Source organism: Chlamydotis macqueenii, chromosome 7 (genome assembly GCF_036417535.1).
Source record: "Chlamydotis macqueenii isolate bChlMac1 chromosome 7, bChlMac1.mat, whole genome shotgun sequence".
NCBI lineage: Eukaryota > Metazoa > Chordata > Aves > Otidiformes > Otididae > Chlamydotis > Chlamydotis macqueenii.
In genome coordinates, this window is record NC_141562.1 from 313,825 (window position 1) to 328,812 (window position 14,988).

Consider the following 14,988-nt stretch of genomic DNA (forward strand, 5'->3'; position numbering starts at 1 on the left):
AAGCAAAATTTACTAGCTCGGGAAAACAACAGTAGGATTTTATTTGATGTGGCTCTTATCGATTATTACCTGGCCCTGATGAATCCTGCAATGTGACCCATGTACTCAGTATAAATTGTAGGAAAGAGACAAAGGAAAGAGGAGGAAATTTGAATAAATTTAGCATGTGGCTAAAAAAACTTCTTCAGTGGCTAGAAAGCCAAAAAGGACATTGACAGCAGGCCTAGGTTTTAAAGCTTGATTTACTTGGCTGATTTTCTAGTGGCCACAAAATATTCAGACAATTTTACAGTCATTTCAGTAACAGAGCATAAAATAAGAACTAGCCACACTGAGGTGGCATCAGAGCATTTGAAACTACATAAACAGTGGGCAGACAAGTGTACTCCATCCACGTGGTGATCACCTCACCCACCACCACAACGCAGCACCTCTGGGGAAACAGAGCCACTGTCCAGAGCCCCAGCAGCAATCCCTATGGCAGGAAAAGCCATTTGGCCAGGACACCTGGACTAACATCCAGCCCTCAGGAAAAGTGCCTTGGGATCATGGGAAAACCGTCTACCACTTCCTTTGTCTCTTTCAGTAAGACTGGCCAAGTTGTACACAGTGAAACATGCTGAGACTTTTTCCAATTGTTTCTAAAGGACATTAAGCATCTTTCAAGAGGAGAAGAAACAATCTATTTCTAAAAAAATGCTATGAGACAGTCACATCACCAGGATCAACAAGACATGAAGTTTCTAAGCATAAGACACAGACAAGAAGACAATGTAGCAGTACGATGCAAAAGATGTAGAATGCCTTTGATTCACTAAAAGTAGCTGATATTTAAAGGCATGCATCACAGGAGTGCACCAGCAATTCTCAGCAGGCATGCTTTAACATATGCAGCTTGGTATAGAAATGTCAATTAATTTACCAGGCACAAGAGTCAAAGCAGATTTAAATGAAGCCAGAACGGGAAAGGGGAAGGTGGAAAAACAAAAGAACAAACGACATTCTCTGAAGAGCTAATGTCGGCCTAAAGCACAACATTGTGAGAGGCAAATATGGCTTTGGGTCAAGCAGCAGACTGAGGTAACTAAAACAGACCTCTGACCCAGATTTCCTCTTTGCTGTATCGTCTACATTTAGGAGGTCCCCAAATCGCTCATTAGTGATAAACTGATGGTGCGTTGGAATAACCCCTGTGTGCCTTCTAGCTGCAATATCAGCTTCTTCTTGCTCACGTTTAAGCCGTCTCTGGTCCTCTAAAAGTTTCTGCCATAAAATTGCATAAAATGGGCAGTAAATCATCTAGTTAAAGGCATTCAAAAGCTGCCATAAATGTGACTTAAATAAAATTTCTGAGGTCCCATCAAATGGCTGGGATTTTACAGCTCAACATAAATACTGGTTCTACCAACTACACAATATCCTTTAGTTTTGCAAGCACAGAAAGTACATCACCATTATGGCATAATTGAAATCCAGCTCATGAAGAGGATCTGATCCAAAGCTGATGGAAGTCAATGAGGAGTTTTTCTAAGTTTTGGCCAGGTCCTGGGAGCTTCTAAGTAGATCTCTGATAATGCAGAGGGCTGATCCAAACCCCTTTCAACCAACAAGAAGTTTCTCTCACTGACTTCCAAGAGACCTGAATCAATCCCACAGGTAAGTTCTGAGACACCAAACTCTCCTGAGCTTTGTAAGAAGCTTGGGAGAGTGCCTAACCACATTCAGGCATCAGGTTCTCCCACATTTCCTTTGGGCTCACATAATACACTTCATAAAATAAAGTAAATAAACCCCAAATAATTATTTTGGACTTCTGAAGCCTCTGGCACACTAATGGAAATGTGCATTCTTGGGCAACTTGGCAGAAGGGTTCTTCCACCTTTTGGGGCTGACTGTAGGCCGAAGAGTTCAGCTCTGTGCTAGCTCATTTGAAGCCAGCAGGTCTTAGTGTCAGAGTTTTGCTCTTACACAAGTTTTCATGCTGGATTTTGGAAGTTGCAGGATTACTACCTGTTTCACGGGAGAAGACAGGAAAAATGTATTTTTCACACAGGAATTAAGAGCAGGTTGTACCATATGTCAGAGCACATACAAACATTATTTGAGCTCAGGAAGTTAATATAAAAATTGTAACTTTTTTCCCTTCCCCAGGCAGTGAAAACTAACATCTTCCTGGAAAGCAATTACTTTATAACTTCTTTAACTCAGTTTGAACAAAGTCAGTGCTGAAAAGTCTATGTGTCTTTCCCATTATTTCGCTTTGTCTCAGTGTTGCCCAGCCATTTTGAAAAGGACTGCTACAGTCTGTCATCAACAACTTGAGACACCTTAAAGAATTCTAGTTTGCACTGGGGGGAAACTTTTCTGATAGCTTAAAATATCTTATATTTGCTCTTCGAAAGCTGAGGACCCCCACAAGAAAAACACTGTTCTCACCAGTTTGATTAATACTGACTCAAGTGGCTTGCTTGGAGAAAAATAAAACCTTAACTCACTTATAGAATAACCATTTCATCTTTATCTGCAAGTACTGGGGTGTTGTACCACGTCTCACATACATCTCCAGTCCTTTTTACATTCTGTAATGTATATATATTATATGTATCATTTTGTGTAATTGATAAGAACTATCAGGTTCACTTTAAACAAAAGTTAAACTGAACTACATATTATACATTAAATCAGTGGCAGAGGTAGTATTTAAAACACACTAGTTCCATGTTGCTCTGACTTCCAATATACATAGCCATGGAGACACAAGCTGTCCTTATATAAGGCTGAATGCTGCATTTCTTGTACGTGGAGTTACAACTGTTACCAGGCCATAAAGGAGGGCATTACCTCTTTATCATCATGCCGTCTGCGGATAATTTCTTCTGGAGTTTCCATGTAATCAACTGGTGCAAAATGCCTTGGTGATTCTGAATCTACTTCGAAACAACATAAGGAAGTTAAAATACATATTCATGTATCTAGCATAACCAGAAAGGAAAAAAATTGATTTTTTTAAACAATTTGTTTCCATTACAACAGTAATGATTTTCAATTGCCATTGACCAAATTGCCAATCAGATGTCAATAATTTATCCATTTTCATTTTTTTCCCTTTTGGGCTGTACTTGTGAACAAAGATCCAAAAACAGGAAAAAAATAACGGTATGGGAAAGAGTAAAGACATAAAAGGACTTTGTGAAGAAAAGATCTGCTGCCATCGAAGTATGATTTGGCATTTTACTGTTGAGAGAAGTTTAATACACACACACACACACACACAACTAGACCTTGAGAAACTGCTCCTTAAAGCAAATAATCTGGGTTTATTTTATATTCCCATGTGTGCAAATGATATAGGACTAGGAATATCTCATGTTGAGATTCTTGCATCCCTTGAGTTGCTTGAGACACAAACTGAACCCAAAGTGATTAGAAAGGCAGCAGAAAACGTTTCTCAGAAGTGCAGCTGTTAACAAGTCCTGAACAAAAACGCTCAGCAAGACACGCAAAGGACATTAGACACACTACAGGAAAAAAACAGAGAGTCAGGGGATGCAAAGGTGGGGAGTAAAAATGCAAGAGTTGTGGAAGAAAAGGGGAGGAGAACGGAAGAAGGCAGATGAAGGGACATTGGTAAAGAACACAAAAAGCCACCTCCTAGGTACGTTCCAAGTTCACTTTGCGGATTGTTGTTTGTGTCCAGGCTGTGACAGAGGGCATATGGAACAGGGTTCCCATTGTTTAAGGAGTCAGGAGTGTCAGCCCGGCCCATGAAGCTATTTCGGCTAGATCCCATGGTGGGGAAGTAGCTAAGCCTCTCCACAATCTCAAAGGAAGAGAGGCGCCTGGGGGCTAGAGGTCTGCTTCTGGAGCACAGTGGGTGCTGGGAGTGGCGACTCTTGTCTCCTATGCTCCCCTGCAGCTGTATGGGGTCATCTGGGTTCTCAGGGCTCGGCACTGCCGGGCTTCCCAGGCAGTCTGGGGGTGGAGTCCTGCAGGACTTTTGTTGGAAGGGCTTTTTCAATCGGAAGGGGAGTGGGCTCATTAGGTAGACATTTCTGGGGAGCATGTGTCTGTCCCCATAGACATCTCCTTTGGAATCAGGGTTCCTGGAGGCCTGCTGCTGCTCATGCCTTCGGATGGTAGTGAACCTGGTGTAGGAAGCTGGGCATGCGCCTTTGCATCTGTTGATTTTATGCTTCTGAGGCCCATTGAGGTTGCTGCTGCTGCTGCCGCTGTCATTGGATGCATTTGAAAGGAAATCTATCTCATCTATGCAAGCTGAAAGTGTGTCCATAAGGATGGTATCACTGACATCTGAAGCCGTGTCCTCCATGTTGCTGCAGGAGCGGGAGGATTTATCTGCCAAGCTGGCAACATCCTTCTCTTCTTGGTGTGCTTTTGGCAAATCCAGAAGAAACTCTGCAGAGTAGGCAGAACTCAGACAAGTTTTAGACTGGAGAGAAGTGGTGAATTTATTTTGTCCAGTGGAAAAGTCAAGCGAGGGCATTGATCGAGATCTCTGGATCAGCTGCTCAAAGGCACTGATACGGGAGGAAACTGTGTGTTTGGGGATCTGCTCTGAATCCTCTCGACTAAGGCTGTGCTCCATCCTGTCCTTTGCTTCATTCTCAAACTGAGATGCAATATCCCTCACGCTGCAGGAGGAGACTGTGCCCAGATGGATCCTGGACCGGTTGATCTGGTGCATGTCTTTATACAGCATTGTAAACTCCATCCCACTCTTCCTGGAGGCAGAGAACAGGTAGCCTTTCCCAGAGTTGGTGCCATACTCCTGCAGGCTCATGGTACTGCCGGATTTGATGGCATACTCCTGCTTTGACTTCATCAACATGTTTTCTATGCTTTCCCCTATATCTACCATGAAAGCTTTTTTATTATCGAACAAGGCAATGGAACTACGAAGGTTTTCACAGCTTTGAGCTTTCTCATGAGATAGCAAGATACCCTTCTTGTCCTGCACAAGAGCAGCCTGAGCTGCTAGTTTGGGTTTGAATTTAGAAGGGAGGATTTCAGTAATGCAGGCTTTTGCAGCTGATAAGGGCTTCTTATGTTTACATGCGTGACCTAACATACCGGTATGACTAGTGTTAAAGGTTCGGCTATTAACTGAAGAGGGTGCAGTCATATGAGCATTCCCACCTTTACGATCCACTGGTAAGCATGCAGAATAAAATAAATACAACCTGTTAGCTTAAGTGCTAGAAAGCTATCGAGAAAGGAGAAAGAACATGCTTGGATTTCATAAAATGCACTTTAAAGCAACAAAGTTCCAAAACAAAGAAAAGCAGAAAGGAACTGCACAACAAGCTGCGCTTACAGGAGTAGGTGAAGTGCTGCTAACATTTCTAAAATGACAGAAGCTCATCTGGAGCACTTTGAAAGTATTAAAAGTGCTGAGTATTATCAGCTTCCAGGGAAGCTGCAGCACTATGGAAAAGGGCAGCTGAACTCTGGGCAGCATCAGGGTGTCAGTAAGAATGCAGAGGCACTAACATTGCAAAAATGGCTTAATACTAAGCCTGTAATCACACCAACTACGGCCTCAGCACAGTGCTTGTCAAACAGTTTATTCCTAGGAGGGAGAAGATGGTTGGTAGCTGACTGTGCTAGCACAAGCAGGCCACATCAGTTGGCCTTGCCCAAGAGCTGCCTGCTTGGAGATTCCCCATACTAGGAATAAGCTGAGTGTGCTTCAGGCAACGTGGTTGGTCATGTTTGCTTTAAAAATTAAGGAGTCAGATCAGGACATTATTTTTTTTTTACAGTCAGATCCAGTCTGAGTTCAGCTTAGACTGCAGTTTTTTTAGGTCTGTTTCCTATTTGAGTTCAAACTCAAATGTCAAAATAACCATTCAGGTTCAATTGCAGTTTGGGGAATAATAACTGTTTGAACAGATTTTTTTGTTCAGATCCAGTCTGACTCCCTGCCCTACAGGCCTGACATAATGCTGAAAACCAGCTGGAAGATGAAGACAGACAGACCTTTTTGGTGCAATGTACTATTTTTAGGGAGAGCAGTTCAGAAACTCAACACATTCCTTCCCCAGTTCTCTCCCCATCTCAAGCCATTTTTAGCTTGACGTTGGCTCAGAGATACATTCCCCAATACAACTCCCTGATGGGAGTCAGGCTCTTCCTTGTTCGAATCTTCTAGAGAGTCCATGATGAGGGGAGAAGAGGGGAGGGGATGCATCGGTCTCTGCTGCCTCACTGTCTCAGAGCCTGCAGGGCATTGCTGGTTCACAGTATCCCATGCATTCCCTGCACACCCCTCACAGGCAGGAGGCTGTGGAGCACATGGCTACACCAGGGCAGCCAGGCCAGCAGAGATGGTGTGGCCTTCTGACGTACTGCAGCAGGAAGAGCAGAAAAGGCAAAGAAGGGCTCTAGCATGGCAAGGCAGTGGGAACAGATGGACAGCACGGCTGACCTGAGCAGCCTCGAGGAAGAACATGAGGGTGTGGGGTGTGGTTGAGGTGCTGGATGGAGGGAGCTGGTCCCTCTTGGGAAGAGGAACCTGGATCAGATATAGGGATCACAAAAAATATTGGCCAGGGTGGGCTGAGACAAAAAAGGAGGGAAAAGTGGGGATGACAAAGAGGAAGGACAGAGGAAACCTCAACTAGCTTAAACAGGACTCTAAAACCTGCAGCAGTTTGCCTCATATCACCTGGCTTTTGACACTCTGTGGCTTTTGACACTCTGTGCAGAACGGTGAAGATGTTAATTGCCTGACCACCTACCTTTTGTGGAAGCAGAGCTAGAAGGTCGCTTGAGACCACTCAGCCCTTGGAATGGGATATCTCCACCTTCCAGCACACTCTTGTAAATCTGCCTTTCATTCTCCAAGCCAGCAGGGTCCCCTAGTGCCGGTTCTGACTCCTTCTTCACTGCATGGTAGTTGGGTGAAAATGTGGAGCTAGAAAACACAAAAAAGGGGGAAGGACACCAGTGGGTCACTTCTGTTTGCTGAGAACACCATAAAAAGTAAGAGAAAACCACACTTGTGAACCCAGAACAGACTGTGTATGAAGAACTGGTGCTGAATGAAGAGGTTACAAACAGACCGCGATAATGTTCTAAATTTTGACATTACTAGGGCATTCCCCACCTGAGGGAACTCTCTCAGTTCAGTCTCCCAGAAAACAAGTGGCGCGAAAGCACTCCTCCTTTATTTTACAGATGAGACAACAGAGTCAGCAGATGCATAATTTCTTTGCAGACACAAATAAATTCATTGGCTATCTGGAAGGAGCACAAATATCTTCCAGCTCCCAGTGTTCTCTCTTTAAACACTAGCCATGCCTGTCCCCTGCCTACAAAGCACAGCTGCTCAGGAGTTCATCTCAACCAGTTCAAGACTCCCAGAACAATTTCTCAAACCCATCAATGAGGGACCATGCAGAGAAGCAATAATATGGAGCTATAGACACTACTGTTTTAAATGCCAAATAAATTCCCAGATGGGCACAGTTCTGCTCGGTTTTGCCTCAAGCTTCCACTACAGGGAATGAAAAATCCTGGACTCTCGGTCTACCATGCAGATATATGACAAAATGCTGTTAAAATGAGTACAATCTTAATTTCTTAGGCTTTTAGAGACTGGATATTTATTACAAATCACTTTCCTCAGTCATGAATCTAAGCACAAGTATGCCCTCACATCTGATTTCTAAATTTCACTATTTTGTCTCAAAAAATAACCGACAATGCCATGGTATAAATGGCCTTTCCAGGTACAAATTACTTACTAAGCGAGCAGGCCAACAATGTTTTCCTAAAGGCTAAGCTCATCTGATACCAGTTTTTGTGCTCAGACAGGCTCTTCAGAATAAGATGGAGCCTTACACAAACCTATTCTGGGGCCAAAGCATGACTGCTGGAAAGTTTGAAAAAATAATAATAATAAAAAAGGACATTTGCCAATTCATAGAAACATTTTGAAAGCTGGTTTACATCCTGATGTCCAGGAGTGATTCAAATTTATGTGAGTGTGGAAATGCTCGTGGTTACGCCTGCTTGTTGTGGATAAATTTGTACATGTATCTGTTTATTTTGGATAGATGCTATACTTATGGGGTAAAAAGAAAGCTTTCAAACATAGCAGAAGACTGGCTATGGAGGTGGAATTACATAATATCTGGATCACAAAGATGATTTTGATTTCCAGTCAAGGAAAACCAGGTCATATGCAGTCCCATAAATTACTTTCTGGAGTAGTAAAAGCTTGCAAAAATCACCGTGAAAGAGAAAGGGAATACTGTCACTTTTCAACTAGGCAATGCTCAAACAGACCCAAAGCTACAGAGCCGTTGTGTTTTATGCGGGTTATCCCAGTGCCTCTCTCTCTTAGGTTCCCAAGGAAGACCTGTCAGTTGCTGCAGTGGATGACGAGTGCCCTGAGGTTTGTACCTGGGAGGTAAAAGCATTTTAGTGTAGTTGTTAAGAACCAAAGGGCTAAAATGATCCTCCTTTGGGAATACACCTGGGAGAGAGAGAGAGGAGGCATTTGGCAGAGCGCCTTTACCAGTTGCTCCCTTACTGGGGCCAGCAAGCAGTACTGCATTAGGGCCAAAGCAGTCTGCAGGATCAGAACCAGGTGAATGGAGGAAAGAGCAACACTGCAAATAAGACAATGAACTCCAGGTATCTTTTCTCACTACTCTGTAAAGGCAGGGCAGGGAAGAATGTGCGACTGCACTGGGCCTCACTGTTGTGCCCTGTTCCCAGCCTACCCAGGATGCTTCTCCTCCACTGGCTGGCACTCCTGCATGCATGGTAATGTCAGAAAGGGCACAGACAGTGCTGCCATGGGCAGAAACCTTACCAGTCTTTGGCAAGTATAAGGTATTTATGCTAATCTCTGAGATTTCCATTTATTTTATTGCTCTCTCCCTACCATAACAAAACTAAACAGTCACAGGCACTATGACTATGACATAGGACTGTGCCCCCAGAGGGGCAGTGAACACATATGATATTAATGGGTGTCTGGATAAGAACACGCCTTTCCTAACAAACCAGCCACATAGAGGGGATCCCTGTGCCTACAACATTAAGCACTCAGTCCCAATACAAAGAGTAGCAGGTTTGCAGTAGGAGCTGGCTCCACGTCTGAAGCAACTCAATACGGGTCAAGTAACTCAGCACAGGTCAGCATCTTACTCTGCTTTTTTTTTTTTTTTTTTTTTGTGTGTGTGTGTGTGTGTGTGTGTGTTCCCCTTTTAAAACAAACCAGCTCCATGTACAACTCATTTAGACAGAGTTTACGGTTTACTACATATTCCTTCAAAAAAGCAGTGCCATATTAGATCTTTGAGAAATATCATTACTGCTACCACTGTTCCCTTCCCAGAAACTGGAAAATTACTGCTTTCCATCAACAGCATCCTTTTGGTCTGGTACACATAACTGGGAATATCTAACAGGAGCCAATCTAACATACATGTGGAACAGAAACAAACTTTGTTTATTCAATGCAATAAAGTTACCTGCATGAAGTTACAGTCAATTTGCAAACTTCACAGAGATGGAGTTAAAGGTCTGTTTGGTTTTTTTTTAATTTTTTTTTTAAGTCACTGCCTAGCACAATCAGCAATTCTTATCTAGACAATGTAATCACTTCAACATTCATCCAAAATCAAAGAGCAGATATTGTACCTGGACTCATCAAAAGCATGCATATAATTCTCATGGTACATGCATTTGTCTATATCCATCACCAAAAAATAAAGCCAACCAATTTCCAACACCCAAAACCCTGTCCTACATGCCCTCAGATTGTAAAAGAGACCTCAAAAAGCAATTGGAAAACTTACTAGGAAGAGTGGTCTGTGGAAGTTTCCAGAGGAGTAACACCTGCTGTACTCTGCAAAAGTCCAAACAAAGGAGTCATTGATACACACTTACACGTGAGGAGAAAAAAAAAAAAAAAAAAAAAGCTTGCTTAAGTAATTTTTTATCTATTGCTTGAATATTAGCCTTTCCGAGACATTGAGGTTTGAGTCTAAATGCAATTTAAGCTGTCAATGTCTCTGCAGAAAAGCAACAACTTTCCTGAGTTCCTTCAGGGCAGTGACAGGTTTTTAGCACAGCCCATGCCTTTTTGCAGCATCTAATATGTTTTTTTTTTTCTGCAAATGAGTCATTCTGAATAAAGCCAAAAGCAAGAAGAGATAACCAGCTGGGCCATGACCAGGAGACACATGCTCATAATTATTTCCCCAAGCTTTTTCCCCAACCGGTCACTGCCTGTCTTTGCTTTAAAGGTATATTACATTTCAGCAGCACAATACATTCCTCAGCGTTCAAAAAAAAAAAAAAAAAAAAAAAAAATCAAAGCACTAACAAGAAAAGCAATGTTTCGGTTCAGTTTCCTTACTTAAGAGAAGCAGTGCCAGCTGCGCAGGTTCAATAGCAAAAGCCAGCTCTTATCCGCTTGCTTTAAATCCATCTAACACTTCCTAGGCACATTATTTAAAAAATTGAAGGTAATTTTAGAAGAAATGCTCTATTTGGTATCCCCTCATCTATCTGAGGATTGCTACATAGGAAGAAAAAGTAAATCCTGGGTTTGAAAAAGCAGCTTTTTCAAGTCCTGGTGAAGTGCCGCAGCTTCAAAAAAAAAAAAAAATCAACAACAGAAAAAAAAAATAGAAAAAATGGCGTGTTACCAAATTAATCTATCATTTCATGGTTCGAGTCCTGCAGACCCTTGAAACAGCAGCAGCAGCAGCTGACCTGCCCTAGAAGGCCACAGCAAGGTGCAGCGTAAAGAAAATTGAGTAAAATCTCTTGGGAATATCCAAATCTTGGGTAGGCGTGAGCTTCTAGCAGAGAGCAGGGCTTGTATGAAGGGAGGGTAGATGGCAACACGCTTGAAAGGCACGAGATGATGACGTGACGCCAACCAAGAATTTTAAGCTGATTGCTGCTGCCTATTCATGTGAAAAATAAAGACGGGTTTTTTGCAGACACTGAACTAAAATCTCTAAAGGAGGACAGGAGTGGGGGTTTGGGCCAGCTGAAAGGAACTGGGGAGAAAGGAAATCACTGTATCTGAAATGGATTTCAAGCCGGATTCTCAGCATCACGTTCTATTATTTCTGACAGCGACACAGCAAGCCATGCAGTCAGAACGGTCAGAACCATTATTTATCCCAATCTCATTTAATAATCATCCAGCAGTGAATAGATTAGAGCAGCGAGTTTGGAAACAGGGATTGGCGGCATGAAAAGAATAGGAAATACCTTCTGTGGCTTTTTATGTGGCGCTTTATAAAGCTTCTCCATTTTTTCTAAATCTGCCTCTAACTCAGTCTGGTAGAGGTAGAGATCTTTTTCTAGATCAGTCTGGTTAAAGAAGGAGAAGAAGAATGGGAAAATAACACTTAGGGTTAGGGGAAACCAAAGGAATGTTAATTTTGAAAAAAAAAAAAGTGAGCTTTTTTAATCAAAAAAAGACAAAGATGGTATGGACAATACACAGAAATTCACTAGTAATTAATCATGTTTCAGTCATTACAGAGGAAATAGTTTACGGCATTTAACATTCAAAATTAAGAGATGCACAGGCCTGCTAGAATCTAATTCTACAAACCATAAAGTTATAAAGCTCACCTGTAAAAAAAAAAAGATACTGTAACAATATGCAATATGCTGTTAGTATAATTATCATTGCAAGTCAAGATAGCAAAACCACCACTCTACATTATGGCTGATTATGCTTTAAGAATTGTTTATTAAATCAGTTTACTAGCTACTTAATTGTTAGGCTAATGAGCTCAAGCCCAATTTAAAAAAATCACTCAGAAGCACACAAAACCCAAGCAATGCTACAAAAGAAAAACAAAATCACATACACACATACATACGCGCTAGATGCTGTAGTATGACGTACGTGAGACACAATTACCTTTCTATCCTCTCTAGTAAGGATAGAGCAATCTCCAGGAGTATAATCCCAAATCTTTTTTGGAGGCTGATGGAAAGCAGAGGAAGGAAATGAGGAAATGAAGATAAGGAGAGACATCACAGAGAATATGGAAACTGGATTAGAACAGAGGGGGAGTACAACAGGGGATTTACATCAACACTGAAAAGAAATTAAAAAAAAAAAAAATCACAACAGAGGAAGAGAGATAGAAAGAGGGATAAATCCGCTACAGCACAAATATCAAGAGATCATGGGAGGCAAGAGGGAGCATACATGCAGTCTGGGAGGGGCAGTTTTCAGTGCTGTTTGAGGAAAATTTTATTTTTGCAAGATGCTCTAAGGGGTTTTGGACTCTCAAGAGGGAGCCCACAGCTGGTGGTTAAAGCATTCTTAACACAAAACCAAAACAAAACAAAATGGGGAAAAAACACACAGTCATAAAAAGCATTTGTTTTGCTCATTCTTCTTTTCAAAAGGAAAGGGTAAAACAAGGGCCTTTAATAAAGAAAATGGAGAATCTTTCCCACCTCCCCAGACTATGAATACATACCATGTGAACAAATGGCTGAATTTCCAGTGGTGGCATTGTGGGGCAATGAGAATGCAGAGTTGTTATTTTTTATTTCAGTGGTTTCGGGGTTTGTTTGTGGTGGATTTTTGTGGACAGAATGGGATACATGGCAGTTTGGGAACTAGTTATTTAAAATTCATCCTACAGGTGAAGATGTAGATTTCAAAATATGGTTTTCCTGTTTGGATGCACATATAAGTATCAGGGAGGATTATTCAAAGTGAAAGACCTTTGTCCTGACACTCCTATCCAAATAATGCCATGCTAATATCCTCATTTCACCAGATATGCACCTCTCTCTGAGATGCTCAAAGAGACTTTGTTCTTACTTCGTGAAATCAGAGCACATTTGCTCTGTTTCCAAATAAAAATAACCTCTGTTGGCTGGCAAGCTTAGCATCATCATACATGTCCATAACAACCTGTGTGTAACTAGATTATTAAAGTGTCTCTGAGTAACTAACAGGGCATCTCTGAGTGTCAGTCTATCAAAGATAAGACTGAGCTACACCACCTGCGTCTTGGTCCAAATTCTGTTCTAGACTGCCTGGATCTGTAGTCTGAATCTGTCCCACTTTACATTCAGACAGCCACTGTGTGGATGCAAACACTAAATACCAATTTCTTATCCATCAGATCAGTAGCTGCAGGGGGGCAGATGGTATTGCAAAGACTGAGGTTTGAGACTTGGAGGGAGGAACTGGAGGCAAGGAGGTGAGAAGGCAGGATATGCATCCCTTTTTTTCAGTCCCTTGCTTCTTCATTTATAGCAAATACCTTACTCAGTGCTGTTTCAGGAAGGGCTGGGAGAAAGTGGCCATGTGTCTGATCCTGCAATCACAGCAGAAGACAATCAAGCTCTAGACTGACTGAATGTTAAGTTTTGTGGATGGGCTCCATGGAGCGGGGATCCATGGGTCAGGAGGAAGGAAGGAAGGAACATGTGGCGATTCAGTCTCAGCAGCACACTGAAAAAGCATCCATGCTGCCAAAACTGATCTACCTGTCTGCAGGGCATGCGCCTGTCCATGGAGCTGCCCAGAAATGCATCCTGGATGCTGGTCCAGCAAAGCGTTGCTTCAGCTGCCCTAGGAAGCGCCTGTGCTTTCTCAAAGTGGAAAGCCCCATCCTGGTCATTCTGATGTCTTTGGAGTGTAACACCCACAGGTTCACAAGAATCCTGCACTTCCTTTTACCAAGGGTGTTTCCTGCCCACATCACGAGAGTCAGAAAGCCAGAGTAATCATACCTGTAGAAGTACATATTATGTCCAGCACTGGAAAAAAAGCTGGGACAAACAGAGAATCTTTGAAAATCTCAGCAAACGTCAGCTGAAACTGTTTGGTTAGGCATGAGGCTTTGCCACTAGCTGGTATAAAAATCTGGTCCTCTCATGACCGCAGCGAGCAAAGCTACAAAAAGCATACTCTTTTGGCTGTGGTAATGAAGCTCAGAGGGAGCTTTGCTAGCTATAGAAGTCTGAGATGGCATCCTTGATTCAAGTAGCTGATACTGAAGCACCACATACAGAGTACCACATTCAAGAGCTGGCACAGTTCATCAGGGAGCATGGTTGCATGGCTCTGGAGCTAGAGCAGGTTGACACAGGACAGCATTTCAAGGCAAGCTGTAAGAAAGCAGCCCTTAACAACAGCGCCTTGAGCTAGGCGGAGAGCTTATCACCAGAACAGACACTCTGCTGAACAAGAGATGGATTGCTGGTGTAGCCAAGATGCCCTCTTCTGACGTAAAGCCAAGGCTGCATGACTAGAAGCACAAATGCACACTTCTAAGGAACAGATAGACCTTTACTTCTAGGAAGGCCCAAGGGCATAAGTGTTGTCCTTTCTCTGACACCCTTTTCCATTAACTTAAACTAATTCAAAGGATCACAGAGACGACAAACCTTCATTCAGTGCAAGAGCATATGGCTATTAATTATATGGCAGTAAAGAGAAGCAGGTTTCTTCTCACTTTGTGGAAATCTTAAACCATGGCAACTTGTGAAGGGTTAAATCCTTATACTAACATCACTTAAAAGCCTCAGGGAGGTGGGATTTACCTGACTTCTAGGTTAGGGAGTCTCATCTCAAACACTATTGAAGCTCCTTCTTTAGATTAGGATGGAAGGTCCACAGCTATAAAACATAATCTTCTATGACCAAATGGACTATCTAGCCATTGTACGTGTTTGTTTTTCAGAAAAGTTACACTGTTTCTATGATGTGATCAGACTGGGTACCCAACCTCAGGCAGCTACATTCTATGCAGAGGAATTGTCACTTCTGTGAGAACAAAGACTAGATTTAAAGAAAATCTGCTGTCTGGTGTCCAGGTGCAGGTACCTTTGAAGCCAGTATTGAACATTAAAACGTACTGCCATTTTGTTGTACATGCAGGGAAATCTCAGCAGCACTCAAAAATGGTGTGCATGGGCATTGGACAACTGACCTCAAGGAGAAAC

General features: G+C 42.4%; 1 protein-coding gene across 46 annotated transcripts in view; it reads right to left on the reverse strand.

Moving 5' to 3' along the window:
* SORBS1 (sorbin and SH3 domain containing 1) overlaps positions 1-14,988 on the reverse strand; it is a 173,592-nt gene that overhangs the window by 18,968 nt on the left and 139,636 nt on the right. For 17 of the 46 annotated variants that reach the window (XM_086752668.1, XM_086752679.1, XM_086752686.1 and 14 more), the window contains 6 exons: positions 11,933-11,998; positions 11,269-11,370; positions 9,837-9,886; positions 6,762-6,937; positions 2,842-2,927; positions 1,096-1,263 (listed from right to left, as the gene is read on the reverse strand). In XM_086752668.1, the coding sequence (XP_086608794.1) occupies positions 1,096-1,263; positions 2,842-2,927; positions 6,762-6,937; positions 9,837-9,886; positions 11,269-11,370; positions 11,933-11,998 (648 nt within the window). Of the gene's footprint in view, positions 1-1,095; positions 1,264-2,841; positions 2,931-3,648; positions 5,170-6,761; positions 6,938-9,836; positions 9,887-11,268; positions 11,371-11,932; positions 11,999-14,988 lie in introns of all 46 variants that reach the window. The other 29 variants (XM_086752672.1, XM_086752673.1, XM_086752674.1 and 26 more) reach the window with 8 other exon arrangements.